This window comes from Oratosquilla oratoria, chromosome 19, assembly GCF_046742065.1.
Source record: "Oratosquilla oratoria isolate Oo_2021 chromosome 19, ASM4674206v1, whole genome shotgun sequence".
NCBI classification, from domain to species: Eukaryota; Metazoa; Arthropoda; class Malacostraca; order Stomatopoda; family Squillidae; genus Oratosquilla; species Oratosquilla oratoria.
The window spans coordinates 18,014,966-18,029,478 of NC_134795.1; the positions used below are offsets into that span (position 1 = coordinate 18,014,966).

Here is a 14,513-nt window from a genome sequence, read left to right on the forward strand (position 1 = left end):
CGCGACGCGATGACGAAAACTAGTATCACTAGTATCACTAGGTACCCAGCGCGCGACGCGATGACGAAAACTAGTATCACTAGTATCACTGTCTAGTGGTGATGATGCCGTCGTCAAACCAATCACCACATAACTATATTTCAATTAAAAATATTTTGGTTAGGGTTAAGGGTTAAAGTTAGGTGGGGTATGGTTAGGTTAGGGATTATTCAAGAACTCCTAGTTTTTTTTGCAGATAGACCCTTATAACCATATATATTCTGAAACCTTATAACATAAAGTACTTGGATAACTATCTTTCATTTGTATCTACTATGATAAAGTAGTAGCCCCTGTCTGTCTGTCTGTATATTCACCATAACCCAGGCTACTTGGATAAGTATATTTTATTTCCAAAGGGGGTCTCCCTCCTCAAATTGATTTTTTTCTTACTTTCTTGACATTTTATTTTTGTTACCTTTTCCATTGAGTTATATTGATAGGTGTAACTTTTCTCCAGCGTCGTTTTTGCGGGGTCAAGGTAAAAAAAAAAAAAAAAAAAAAAAATCAATAAAATCCAAGGTGAGGGACAAATGTATAAATAAAAAGTATTGTTTAAGATGATTTGATTCTATTTTAGGCATCCTCATCTATTACACTCTCCTAGCATATTTCATTACCACAATCAAACATCTTGTCCTCCTCCATATTCAATAATAATTTTCTATTCGACTCTATTCTTTGCATTCTTTACTTGTATCCAATTGATATTTTTATTCCTTTAAGAATTTTCAGACACACCTACACTGCTTGACATCCGCTATTATATTGGGCGTTCTTACTTCCATCCTGTAAAAGGCTAATGGAAGTGGGTAGAAAGTGGGGTAGGTGGTGAGGGTTGTATTTTTATGGTTTGGGTGTTTGTAAACAGCACAGTTCGTAGGCGAGGGATTGCATAAGTTCGCTCTCAGCGTTATATTTTATAAACAATGGCCGGGGGCCTGATACCCATTGATGACGTATAATATGTTTTGCTGACTTGTAAACTAAGTAAATTATGCAGATTCGAGATTGCTTAAGTAAACAATATTGCATATAGATTTGTAACAATGAATCTGGTTGGGGAAAGGGTGTAGGAGGAGAAAATTCAATTGGTACCCTTTGGGTGGGATCTTAAATATAAAGTTAAAGACCATTGTACAAAAGAAATTACCACGTCACTGCAAAACTCATCTAGGACCTGGCTTGCGTTTTCTCTGTGGATTCCTTGAGTGATACAGAGAGAGCAAGTGTAGAAAATTGAAGGAAGATAAAGAAATCCTTCACCATTTTACTTTAACTTCGATTGAAGACTAAAAATGAAGGAAAAGAACTTTAAAAGTGGGAGACAAAGTGGTGAAAATCCTCTCTATTCTAAATTTCTCATCTGCTTTCTCGTTTCTTCTTTGCATCTTTCGTATGTAACCGTATTTCCCACCATCGTCGTACTCGCCTCTTTATTCCACCATTCACTAATCTTCCTTCTGTTCCCGCTCATTCTCATTACCTCACACACCATTTTTGCACTTTATTAACTCCTCCAGACGTATCCAATATTTTCCTATTTTCATTTCCACCCCTTATGAATTTTTTTAATTTATGAAATCATAATTTCAGTTATTTTATTTTCACCGTAGGGGCACTTGTACGCTATTTTTTCTCGTTTCATGATGCCTCACCGTTTCAAAGTCGTCGAGAACCTCTAGACTGAAATAGGAACATTCTGGTAATCATATACACATAATAAGTATTTATATAAAAGTTTATTCATAGTGAGTTTGTATGTCAACCATACTACATATACCAGCTCTTTTGGAGCAAATTGCTATTTTTCAGCTTATCCGTTAAATCACCGAAGGCAATATAATTTTTATGCACTAGTATAAACTCATTTCATATGCTGATTTGACTCAACTTGTCAAATGTCCTTCGCTGCTGATTTTTATACAAACTTACTCCGTAATGAGTGATATTTTTCGTTTTATTTTGGTTGACGCCAGCCTATTCACCTTCCTGCAACTTTTACTAAAGCAAAGGAGTTGATCCCTAGGGCCCGATGACAAGTTTTACAAATTTTGTCCTGACCAATGTCAATCAACTGTATCGTGTGCTGAAGGAATTATATATCTAATAAAGAAAATAATGGAATTTTGAAAATAGGACACTATAAAGTATTTTGTATTATAAGTGTACTAGAAAATACACAGGTAATGAAATTTGAATTAGTTTTGTAAATGTTGGCCACTCAGCACTTCACCAACGCTAATGTCGTGACGCCATCTTGGACAAACACGCTCCAAATAACACACATGTTGAGATAATTATTGTCAATAAATTATGTCATGCATGTTGCTCAAAATATTGTGAAATTATCTTTCATTTCTGTCGTATTTTTTCTGGATAGTAGTTTACTGGATTGTAGCAAATTGCAGCATTGATTTATGCTCATGAGCTGTAAAAGGGGTTTGTGTAAAATGTCATAACGGACCTCGTGATGATAAGAACTAAGTGGCGCACAATTTGAATTCTGGCCTCAGATTTTTTTCTCTCTTTTCTTTTTAAGGAGCTGAATTAAAACTGCATATCCAGGCGCATATTATTAGGATACGCATAATATTGACTTCTAATAGTATCCTATATTTCATCTTGCATTTATTTTCTTCGTTTGATGTTCAGTCCGTTTCGAACTTCTTCAGCCTGGTGATATTTTTTACATTTTTTATTTTGCTAAACACCAAACATTTTTATTCGGCTGAGAGTGAATTTGGCACTTCAAGATGTTGAAATCCTGTTCATATAGTAATCCTTACAACTATTCCCGTATCCGTTTCCACCTTAGGACTGAATTTCTTATAATTATTTATTACAATGATTCAAGGTATGATGATGAAGCAGGGCGATTTATGATTCGTGATAAAATGGAGTGAAAACTACAAAATTCTAAAAATACAAATCTATAACAAATTATGAAAAATGACAAATGATATGATTTATGCATTACAATGGGTAAATGCCTCAGTATGAAATGTTCAAAAGACAACGATGAAGAAAACGGAACTTCAACCGCCAAAACCAAACATCATGAGATCCAAGACACATTTGGCGGGAAACGATGGTTTGTGAAAAAAGGAAAATTGGCCGATGTGTGCAATTTCGAACGAAAGGAATTGATCCATCAATCGTGTGAACGATGATTAAGCGCAATGGGGAGCAGCATGAAAGAAGAGAGGGGTGAAAACGAAATAAATAAATAAAAAAAAGAACAAGATTATTTTAAATTGCCTTATCCAATGGCGGGAAAATATTTTTTCTCTTCTGTCATTCACTAAGTTTGTTTTAACCCTGTTCATGTAATTTTCCTTTGAGTTTTACGTCATACCCGGTATTTACATAGTTTCCCGTGATGACCGTCCACATTGCAAAAGAAGTATTTTGTTTTCAGCTAATAGTGATAACCCGGTTTTTTTTTTTTTTTTTTTTTTTTTTTTTTTTTTTTTTGTCGTCTGCATAATCTTGTCTTGGCCCAATAATGACGACACAATTCATTATTGCACCTAACACAGCCCTCCCTCCTAAACTTTCGTGTTTGATATTCAGTTACGTTCTTCTAAACGTATCCAGCCACGTTTAATAGAAATAATGATAATAATAATAATAGTAATAATAATAATAATAATAATAATAATAATAATAATAATAATAGAATATGATCAAATAAAATAGAATAAATTAGATGAAATTAAGATAAATATAGATAAAATAAAACATAATTAAATAAATCCATATAAGATAAAAATTAGCCATTCCCCGAGATTGTCATCGTATTTTAAGGACAAAAAAGATGTCAAGTCATTGTTTGGACTTATTCGTTCTCTTTTCCTGATTTCTCTTTGTTTTCTCTCTCTTTATACACTTCCTTTCTTTATTTTTCTTTCTCCTTTTAATTGGCTTTGCATAAGTTTTGTTTGTTTTCTTTCAATGTAGTACCATGCCTACAAAATGGCTTCCTCTTTTGTACGTTCGAGTTATTATGAAAATAGACGTACCACCTCATTTTCTTCACTTTTGACTCTTCTCAGCTCTGAAATGTAAAGAAAATTTGTTAGAATTTTGTAGAAACAAAATACAGTAGAAACAGTAAATAAACAAATAAACAAATATAGAAATATACAAATAAAAAGAATAAGTGCATACATAAATAAACAAACAAGTTAATAAATGAATTAATAAATGGGTGAATAAATAATCAAGTAAATACACAGATGTATAAAAATAGATAAAAAGAATAGATTAATAAATGGGTCCCTTCACTTATTCATCTGAACGGAATTTATTAATCTATTTATATGTTTGATTCTATCTTACTATACATTAGGTTAATTTTATCTGTTACTTATTTGTATTTACCTACTTATTTAGTAATTCATCTATTACATTTTTTGCCAAGAAAACATGTCGGACCAGTTTTTTGCTCGACCTAAATACAGCTGACTTTAGCATCTCTACAATATCATAGTCGTAAAACTCCCCTTCCTCCTCCTCCTCCTATTCCTTCTCTTCCTCCTTCTCCTCCTCCTATTCCTCCTCACCACAGTGCGGTCAGGGTAATGGCATTTAGGACAGGCGTTTTTTCCTCCTCCTCCTCCTCCTCTTCTTCTTCCTCCTCCTCCTCCTCCTCTTATAGATCAATGATTGTTATCCATATGGCAGTGATTTTTCAGGATGTGGAGACAGTGTAGGTGCCAAAATCATTCAAAGCTTTGATACAACATTTTCTCGCGTACCAAACGGAGTAGTTACAGATCTACATACACGAGTATGGCCTACTTCCCCTCCCTCCCTCCACCTCCCAGGAGGGCCCCGATCCGCAGCCTAGCTCAGCAGTCGGTTACCAATAACCGTACAAAAGAAGTTATAGATTTAGTACTATTATTTATCTATTTATTTATCTACTTATTTATTTATTTGTTTATTTATTTTAATTTTCAGGGGGGTGAACTCTTTTGATGGGGTTGAATTCCTCTTGAAGAATTCGAATCTTCTAAAAAAATAACTCAACCCCCTTAAGAGGTATCCAATTGCATTAAAAAGGATTTGAGTCTCTTAAATGATGTTTGTGTGGTGTGGATATGGTGTGAGTATCTTGGGGCTTTGGTGGCAGCGTGGCGTGGATGGTCGAGCTTAGACCCCGAGAGGGGGTCCGTCAGTCAGTGAACGGAACAAAGATTCTTTGATGCCACATGGCATCTGGCGCCCAGGGTCAAACAAAAACAAGAGGAGTGGGGTTCGCCGTGGCTCGATTGGTAGATCATGCCTGTGTGCTGGGTAACATACTGGATAGTGGCCTTACATGGACCCCACACTTCCGCAGACAAGGAGCGAAGGCTAAGACGCTTCAAAACCGCAACACTGTCCACCAAACGTCGATTGTACCCTAGCCCTTGTCACACCGATTCTGTGTTAGCGGCAGATGATTTCTTTCACGAAGGGCCCATCGAAGAACGACCCATTCATCGCGTGGACTTACCTCCTCTTCCAAGAAGAGAGGCCTTTCATCACGAGAGGTCCATCGAAGAACGACCCATTCACCGCGTGGACCTCAGCTGCGCTATCAGAGGTCACCTAGTGACCTCCTTCTCCATACATCTGTCAAATCACCCAAACAACAAGACTTTGCGCTCAATCCAGGGTCAGAGTTCACACCTACGGCTCTGGCTCCCCTCTTGCACCTCAAGACATTCTATTGGCTGCCCTTCTCGGGGGGCACGCCCATTTTTTCATATAATTGGCTGCCTTCTTATGGGCACGCCCATTTCTTAATTAGATTAAGTTTAGCTAGGAAAATCTGGCACCTCTAAAGTTGACTTCGGAGCTGCCAGGCCAAGATTGTGGCAGATCAGGCTCACCCCAATAAACCGGAAGAAACCTATCCGCGTTTTCCACCAAAACCCCCTCCAACATATGTGCCAGTTCCCGGGATTAAGCCAGCTGACATGTCCCACTAACAACTACGACCATCAGAGGGTTCAGAATGCCGCTGTCAAGTTCATCACGGGTTCGCGATGGAGCGACGTCAGAACCGCTGAGTCCTTACACCGAGTTTCCAACATTCGTCCACTCAACCAACACAAACAGAAACTTAACATGAGACAAATAGAAAGACTGCACGCCAAACACAAACACCTAGTACGACACATCACACCTAGACCACACCGAACAGACTATCTGTCAGCTTCGCCTCTCCAACGTGCGGTGTACACGATGAATAGTGTAGAGCCGCGCATATCAATAATGTATCCCTTCACCAGCTTTGACTGGTGAAAATAACAATAATAATGATAATAACAGTGATAATGATAACATAATAATGATAATAACAGTGATAATGATAACATAATAATGATAATAATAATGATAAATAATAATAATAGATAATAATGATAGTAATAATAATGATAATAATAATAGTAATAATAATAATAATAGTAATAATAATAATAATAGTAATAATAATAATAATAATAATAATAATGATAATAATAATGATAATAATAATGATAATAATAATGATAATGGTGATGATAATTATAATAATAATGGTAATTATAATATTAATAATTGATAATAATTGTAACAATAATAATAATAATGATGATAATAATGATGATAATGATAATAATAATGATAATGATAATAATAATGATAATAATAATGATAATAATGATAGGAATAATAATAATAATAATAACAATAATAATGATAATAATAAATATATATTGCCCATTAATTGTCAGGCTGTAAGTACACACGGAGGCAACAACCCTCTATGCGTAGAGTACACACACAAGCACATCGCAAACAAAAATAACGCAACTACATGCACAAACATCAACATAAACTTTTTCTTCTACTGAAATTATTTTCATATCTAACTTTCTCTCCTACTATATCTTCTCATTTAAGTTTACCTGCCACTAAAATTATTTCCATTTTCTCTATCTTTCCCTACGACTAAGCCTCCTACTCATTTTCTAACGTTGTTGGATGAGGATAAGAGGAATAGATATCCCCACGTAATCTCACGGTTTCACGTATTAATCCCAGCCTCCAACCCCAAGTCTCCTGCCAACACCTCCAAAGCCACGACAACACGAAATAACCATCCCTAAGAATCGCCCGGTGGCGATAGCCCTCTTTTATACACAACTCTCCTTTCATTTTGATGTATACAGACATCTCTTCCCCTCCTACAAGTACCGATCCCGCGCGAGTGAATGGCCTGTCCTAGCTAGTCCAGACCAGTCCAGCAGAGCAGGTCAGTTCGAATCCTTGCCGCGGCGCTGAGGTTAAGAAGGGCATCCACTCTTAGTGATAGTCCCGACCGCTGTTGACCTGGGCATCACTATTACATCATTTTCTTTCGTTTTCGTGAAAGAAGCAGTTACCGACAAGACTGACGAGTTGAACACCATATGAGGACGGAGCCTTTATTTGTACGACGTTTCGCTTATTACAGCTTTTTCAAGTACATAGTTGTGATACACATGCTTGAGATTAAATAAGAGGAATGGAGGGAACGGGGAAAGAAAGACGTAGGGGGAGGGGAAGGAAGAGAAGGAGGAGGAGAGGAGGAGGAGGAAGAGGAGAAGGGGGATTGAATACCGGGAGAGGTTGAGAATCTCAAGCATGTGTATCACAACTATGTACTTGAAAAAGCTGTAAGAAGCGAAACGTCGTACAAATAAAGGCTCCGTCCCCATATGGTATTTAACTCATCCGTTTCTTTCGTGGCAAACAGCAGAATGGAAAGAGGAAATGTCGAGGCGAAGGAGTGAAGTATAGGAAGATGAGAATTGCATATGACTTTGTAGCCATATTTTACAACCTCCAAGGCAGGGCAAACCCCATCTCCACTCTACCTTGCCCAAAATGCAAAGGCTCTTGTCAACATCTACGGGAATATTCTAGACTTCCGTAAGAACATCTCAACAATGTTTCTACATTCGTATTCTAGGTTTAACTTCTGTTAGTTCGTCGTTCAGCTTCTCACTATTTGACGCAAGAGTAATTGGACATTTGGAGATTTAAAAAAAAAAAAAAAATCGTAACCGAAGAGGCTTCTACTCAAACGGAGTAGAAAAGCAAGTAGCATGCTAGTGAGAAAAGTCTAGTATGCTGCTATATTTACCAAACACTATACACAGAAGGAAATTAAATACAGCAAATGACTGGTTTACATTCATCTTCTGAACTCTCCAACACGCTGCCCATACATTGCATAGTCAGTTCCATCCTGGCTTATAACTTGCTAACATAAGAATTATACTTTTTCTGCTTAACGCCTAGCGGTTTAATTCAGCTTAAAAGGGGGTTTCTGTGTGCTAGCTGATTAGAAATATGCTTTTTATTTACTTTTTCAGTTTTCTTATATGAAGTCTGTAACCCTACTTAAAAAACTAAAATCTAAAACAAATATACAAAGCCTGACAAGAGGGTATGTAAGCAAAGTCACATTTCTCTGTTCGTGCACTAAGTCACAAAAAATAATTCTATTTTTCGGCATAGAAAACAAGCAGAAACATGTCAAACAAAACAATATCATCAGGGAATATAGGTTTCATATATTTGATTTTATATTTCAATATATAAAAATCTAAACAGAAACACGAAAATTCACTTCGGAAAGAAACCAAGCGACATGACGTCACGAACAACTGCGAGAGTCAAATGAGAGGCTATATTTCTATACCTCCACAAAAACCTACCTGTACAGGATATGGTGTTGTGTAAGAAGAATAGCATCAAATATTAGCGTCAGTATCCCAAGTCCAAGTTTGGTGGGGTCAGTCAGTATAGACACCCATTCATCTGTTGAGGGGAAAGAAATGCCACATATCAGAACAAACACTTATCTCTGATTGATTGAAAGAACAGGTCTGATCTCTCAGGGGATGGTGATGTTAGGTCCAAAGTGTGAGTCTATTGAACGACATGCAAATCATATTAATGCATGTCTAACTTCTTGTTGTCGTTCCCAAGAAATGTCTGGCCGAGTAGTGCCGTCTCCCTGAGGAACGCTATGGCTGGAACGGAATTGTCCCACAAATCCATTACAGAGTGTATGTTGTGTTGTTGGCGTGTGTGTATGCTTGCGTACAGTGCAGACCTCCATGATGTGTTGTATAGTATGGGCTAAAGTGTTGCATCCTGGACGGTTATCTGCGATGCGGCCATCCAGCTTCCTCCTCTGGTGGCTTAGAAGGGCTGGATGGTGTGGCCGCAACGCAGTCTGTCTGGCCAGGTGGATGCTCTGTCCTCTCGGGGGAGAGAGGATTCAGAGGAATGGATATCAGGGGGTCTGGCATGCAGCAGTGTATTAGCTCTTAGTTTGTTGATGGAGCAGTGAGCGATATGATTATGGATGTGATTCTAGAGGCTGATGTCCGGTGGTTGAGGAGGAAGCGAAGAGAGTATTTGTATGTGATATAGGTGTCTGAGTGTTGTTTTGATGTTTCTTGGCATGTGTGGGCGTTCTTCCATGTCTTGTAGTGGGTGTGCTGTGTCTGTGGAGGCTGCGGCAGATGTTTGTGTCCCTCTCATGTCAAGGTGATCCTTGCCTTTGAGGACTTTCCTTTCATGGTGTAAATGGTCTGTAGGTGTTGTGTTCGTGGATCCTGTTATTGTCTTTAGGGTTCTGTTTTGCATGGTCTCCAAGGTGTTGTGGTGTCGCATAGTTCATCACTGAGTGTATGCTTTGTTTGTATAGAAACAATGTCCCAACAATCGAACCCCAAGAGTTAGGGGTTTGTCAAACAAGTGTTTGAAGTGATGTTTGACCTTGTGAATGGGGTATTTGTTTGTCAGACACGTTTAAAAACGTGTTTTTTATGAGTAGTTCTTCTGTTCTTGAGAAGTATCATGCCAAAGAGTTGCAGTTATAGAGATGGTAAAAGAGAAATTTAATCCAAGAACAGACATCATAACTTAAAATATAATCGGCTTTCTTCTTTAAATGGAAATTTGCCTTCAATTTCATAGGAATGGTACGTGAGTCTGGTCCGTATGGGTGTCATTACAGCCCATAACATATTTCATTACTAAACGCTATTACCGTCAACTTTTTGAAATGCTGACAAGGTAACTTAGTAAAAATAAGTAATGATGTATTCATAGTAATTGTCGACTAAAGCATTATCTTTAATATTTCTAGTACAAATCTTACAAGATTTTTTTTACTAAAGCAATTACCTGTAATATTTCCAGTATAACTCTTATATATATATTTTTACTATTATTATTCAAAATAAGTTTCGTAGCGAAGGTGGCGCGTGACGCTATACGCGCGACTTGACGTCATGCGCGCGACTTGACGTCATCGGTAAGCAGGCCTGTTGCTTGTAGAGCTTTACGAATCATAGACAAAATTATCAGAAGGATAACAAGGAAAGATAAATACCGTAGTTAGCTGCCAGGAGAAACATTTGAAGGAGCGAGAAACTTCCTCCCACGACATCGAGGTAGATGCTTTGGACGCTGAAACCTTCCGTGCTTTTCCGTCTGTAGTTCTCGTTCACCTAAAGGGGGAGGAGGAGGAGGGTGTGTGTAAAAAAGATTGAACCAACATCTTAATATTCGCTCTCTCTCTCTCTCTCTCTCTCTCTCTCTCTCTCTCTCTCTCTCTCTCTCTCTCTCTCTCTCTCTCTCTCTCTCTCTCTCTCTCTCAGAGAATATAAAATACAATTTTTCTTCAGGTCAAAGTGTGTGTGTGTGTGTGTGTGTGTGTGTGTGTGTGTGTGTGTGTGTGTGTGTGTGTGTGTGTGTGTGTGTGTGTGTGTGTGTGTGTTTGTGTGTGTGTGATTGACCATGGTCTTTGGATCACGTGTTGGACTTCTGATCGACAGCTATTTCCCTCCCGGAAGAGAGTTCAGAACTCATATGACCGATCTATGGGTAATATTGTGGCCTTACATGCACACACACACACACACACACACACACACACACACACACACACACACACACACACACACACACACACACACACACACACACACACACACACACACACACACACACACACACACACACACACACACACACACACAACTCCCCACCCACGAGAGTTGGAGTAACGACTCGCAGCGCAGAGATACTGAAATTATTTCAGACCTGGGCGGGGTTCAAACACGGACCGCCGTGGTGGCAGGCGGGAACTCTAGCCACTGCGCTACGAGTTGTGTGTGTGTGTGTGTGTGTGTGTGTGTGTGTGTGTGTGTGTGTGTGTGTGTGTGTGTGTGTGTGTGTGTGTGTGTGTGTGTGTGTGTGTGTGTGTACGGACTTACCTGTGGCATATACCCAATGGTGCTGATGCCTAACTTGACGTAGGAAGCCCCGTAGAGGACATCAATCCACCAGATGACGTCAGTCAAAGCCAGAATGATGCCGATAGTCAAAAGGACAACAATAGCAGATACGATAACACGGCAAATCGTCGACACTCGCTGTTTTTCATTCGCCTGTAAAAAAATAATAATTATTCCACACATCTTAATTCTATTCTATTTTATTCAGGGTTTAATTAATTTATTATTAAGCATTTAAATGGCACTGGTTGCAAGATATTTATTTAATCGATGTGTTAGTGTTACGTTACTAAGATATATATTCGAGATTTGTCTATTTCTTCGGCATGCGCCTCTATTTCCTCTCTCTCTCCCTCTCTCTCTCTCTCTCTCTCTCTCTCTCTCTCTCTTTCCCTTTCACTAATCTCCGACTCCTTTGCACTCACTATTCTTCCATAACTGGACACTAATCTGTGACCAGAGAGGAAATAAAATCACTTTTAACTTATACCTTCCATCTTTTCTACCATCTGCGTCCATTCTCTCATTAATCACCTCTACGACTCCGATGGATTAAGTCAGATATTTCGATTAAATTAACTCGGTTCTGACGTGAATCAGAGGAAAATATATATTTAAATGTCAATCAAATGGGTTTGGAAACACACACACACACACACACACACACACACACACACACATATATATATATATATATATATATATATATATATATATATATATTCTAACAACCACAATACACTTTAATTCTAAGCCATCAACATCGGTAGACCCAATGGGGCCACATGCAGAAATTGAAATGTGGTACTGCCGAGGACTCGAACTCAGCGATCACATGACAAGTGCCGTAGTAACTAACCAACTACGCCATTAAGAGAGATATAAATTGAGCGCAAGTTTTCTTATATATTTGTATGCTCGAGTTACATACACTTACATGAAATTTTGCGTTCAACCCATCTCCACTGTGATAATACAATTGGAAGTATACAAACGCGGGAAAGTATATATGTATATATATATAAAACATGAATTAAAAAAAAGTTTACTCTCTGAAATACTATATATGCAGTTCCAAAATTTTTAATTCCCCATAACCGAGAAAACTATTAGAACACAACATAGCGTGAGGTCGAAAGGGTCCTTTAGATGCGGTCGAAGCCACCGCGATCTCACCTTGTAGAGGCAGCACTGTATAATAATGATGATGTCGCAGAAGAGGGAGTAGACGGGGAAAATGGCGTCGTTCAGGCGAACGTGGTTGACTCCTGTCGGGTGACGCTCGGAAAATTGGGCCTGAGGATAAAGAAAGAAAATAATAAGAAGATAAATAAACAAATAAGTAGATAAACCAATTAATAGACAAATAAATCGATAAACCAGTTAATAGATAAATAAATAGATAAAACAATTAATGAGTTAATTAATATATAGATAAACAAATAAATAAATAGAACAATATGTAAATAGATAAATTAATGAATAGATAGATAAATAGAGATATAGAAACAAATGAAATCTTACTTGTTATTTTGTAAGTTATAAATTGTTTAATATCTAATTTTGTTGTTTTATTACTAATTTTGTTAATTGGTAATTGCTAATTACTTATTGTCACTTGTCAATTGTCAATCGTTAGTTTTTAATCGCTAATATATGTTAATTATTAACATTTGTTAATAGTTAACATATTAATCAAACGAAAATAATGGCGTCATTTTTTTTTAACTGAATACTATCTAGACAAGAAACTAAGGTCTCAAGTTGTCAATATTTAGATATTTAGATTCTATTTAGAAGTAGAAAGAAACAAATCCGCAAACCGCGTAGTTAGTAATGAGGCGCGGGAACAAAAGTTCAACGTTTGAAAATCAATTAGAATAATACTCAAGTTATATGTCGCATTGTGCTACCATTTGCGTCTTTTATCTTATTCGTCTGTTTGTGTTTCTTTATCTTCTTCTCTTTGTGTATAGAATTTCGTTGTGATTCCAAAGTCCTTATGAGGCCATTTTTCCAAATTCAATGACAGAAAAACCCAAATATATATGCTGCATTGTCCTACCATTTCCATGTTTTGTTTGTTTGTTTTATTCGTCTGTCTGTGCTTGTTAATTTTCTTCTCTTTCTGTACAAAATTTCGTCTTGAATCGAAAGTTCACTGACGCCATGTTTGTGGACATACCTTGATGAGGGGCGAGAGAAAAAGGCCAAGGTTGAACATGGAATAACAGGTAAATCCAGCCGCTTCGAAGGCCACTGTGTCCAGGCAGTAACCGACAGTGCTGTCCAAATAAAAGGATAAAGTTAAAACATCGTTAGGAAGACTGACGACCAAGGAATTTGCGCAATATCAAACAAAATCTTAACCGTCCGTTTTTCAAATATCCATGCTCAACTAATCAAGGCGATTTACTTCCTGTCTCGGCATCAACACGAAACAAAAAGACTTCATCTCAAATTTATTCCCTCACTTATAATACTGATTATTCTTTACCTCTTTCTTCTCCAGTTGAGTAGGATTTGAGGCAAGAAGGAAATGCTCCAGGCCAGAGTGTAAATCCATCCGCATATGTCTGCGATGATGCTGAGAGCTGGACTAGCCATAACAGCGACTCGTACGAATGACCGTTCCTTCACGCTGTTGGGAGTCAATAGACATTGCCAATTTCATAACATCAACCTATCAGCACACTAACATCGTTTTCAAGTATAACATTTTACACAAAGAAATGTATATTAAAGATTCAATATCGACAGGTCATTCAAAGAACTATTAAGTACATGCACACACTATTACAATATATAAAATCCCTCAAAAAACGTTCCCGATTTTATTTTCGACAAATGAATGTATTCTGAAGATGCAGTAGCAATTAACTAATCCAAGGAATTATTAAGTACATACATAGAAATAAACTAAACTTGTACTTCATCTATTTTTTTTTTTTTTTTTTTTTTTTTTTTTTTTTTTTTTTTTTTTTTTTTTTTTTTTTTTTTTTTTTTTTTTTTTTTTTTTAGTTCTGTCGCCATGGTCTCAGATCACTTGCTTGACCCGTGATCGACAGCTCTCGGATGAAAGCTCAAATCTTGTGGGTGTACCTGTTTATAGACAATGATGTGACATTAACA

The 14,513-nt window shown here is 37.4% G+C and overlaps 1 protein-coding gene across 1 annotated transcript in view; it reads right to left on the reverse strand.

The window, feature by feature from the left end:
* Nucleotides 1–1,761: 1,761 nt before the first annotated feature.
* LOC143035759 (cystinosin-like) overlaps nucleotides 1,762–14,513 on the reverse strand; it is a 30,087-nt gene continuing 17,335 nt past the window's right edge. The window contains exons 5-11 of the mRNA XM_076202690.1: nucleotides 13,879–14,022; nucleotides 13,567–13,666; nucleotides 12,558–12,677; nucleotides 11,361–11,534; nucleotides 10,475–10,592; nucleotides 8,784–8,886; nucleotides 1,762–4,099 (exon numbers count right to left, since the gene is read on the reverse strand). Coding sequence (XP_076058805.1) covers nucleotides 4,078–4,099; nucleotides 8,784–8,886; nucleotides 10,475–10,592; nucleotides 11,361–11,534; nucleotides 12,558–12,677; nucleotides 13,567–13,666; nucleotides 13,879–14,022 — 781 coding nt within the window. The 3' untranslated portion in view covers nucleotides 1,762–4,077. The remainder of the gene's footprint in view (nucleotides 4,100–8,783; nucleotides 8,887–10,474; nucleotides 10,593–11,360; nucleotides 11,535–12,557; nucleotides 12,678–13,566; nucleotides 13,667–13,878; nucleotides 14,023–14,513) is intronic.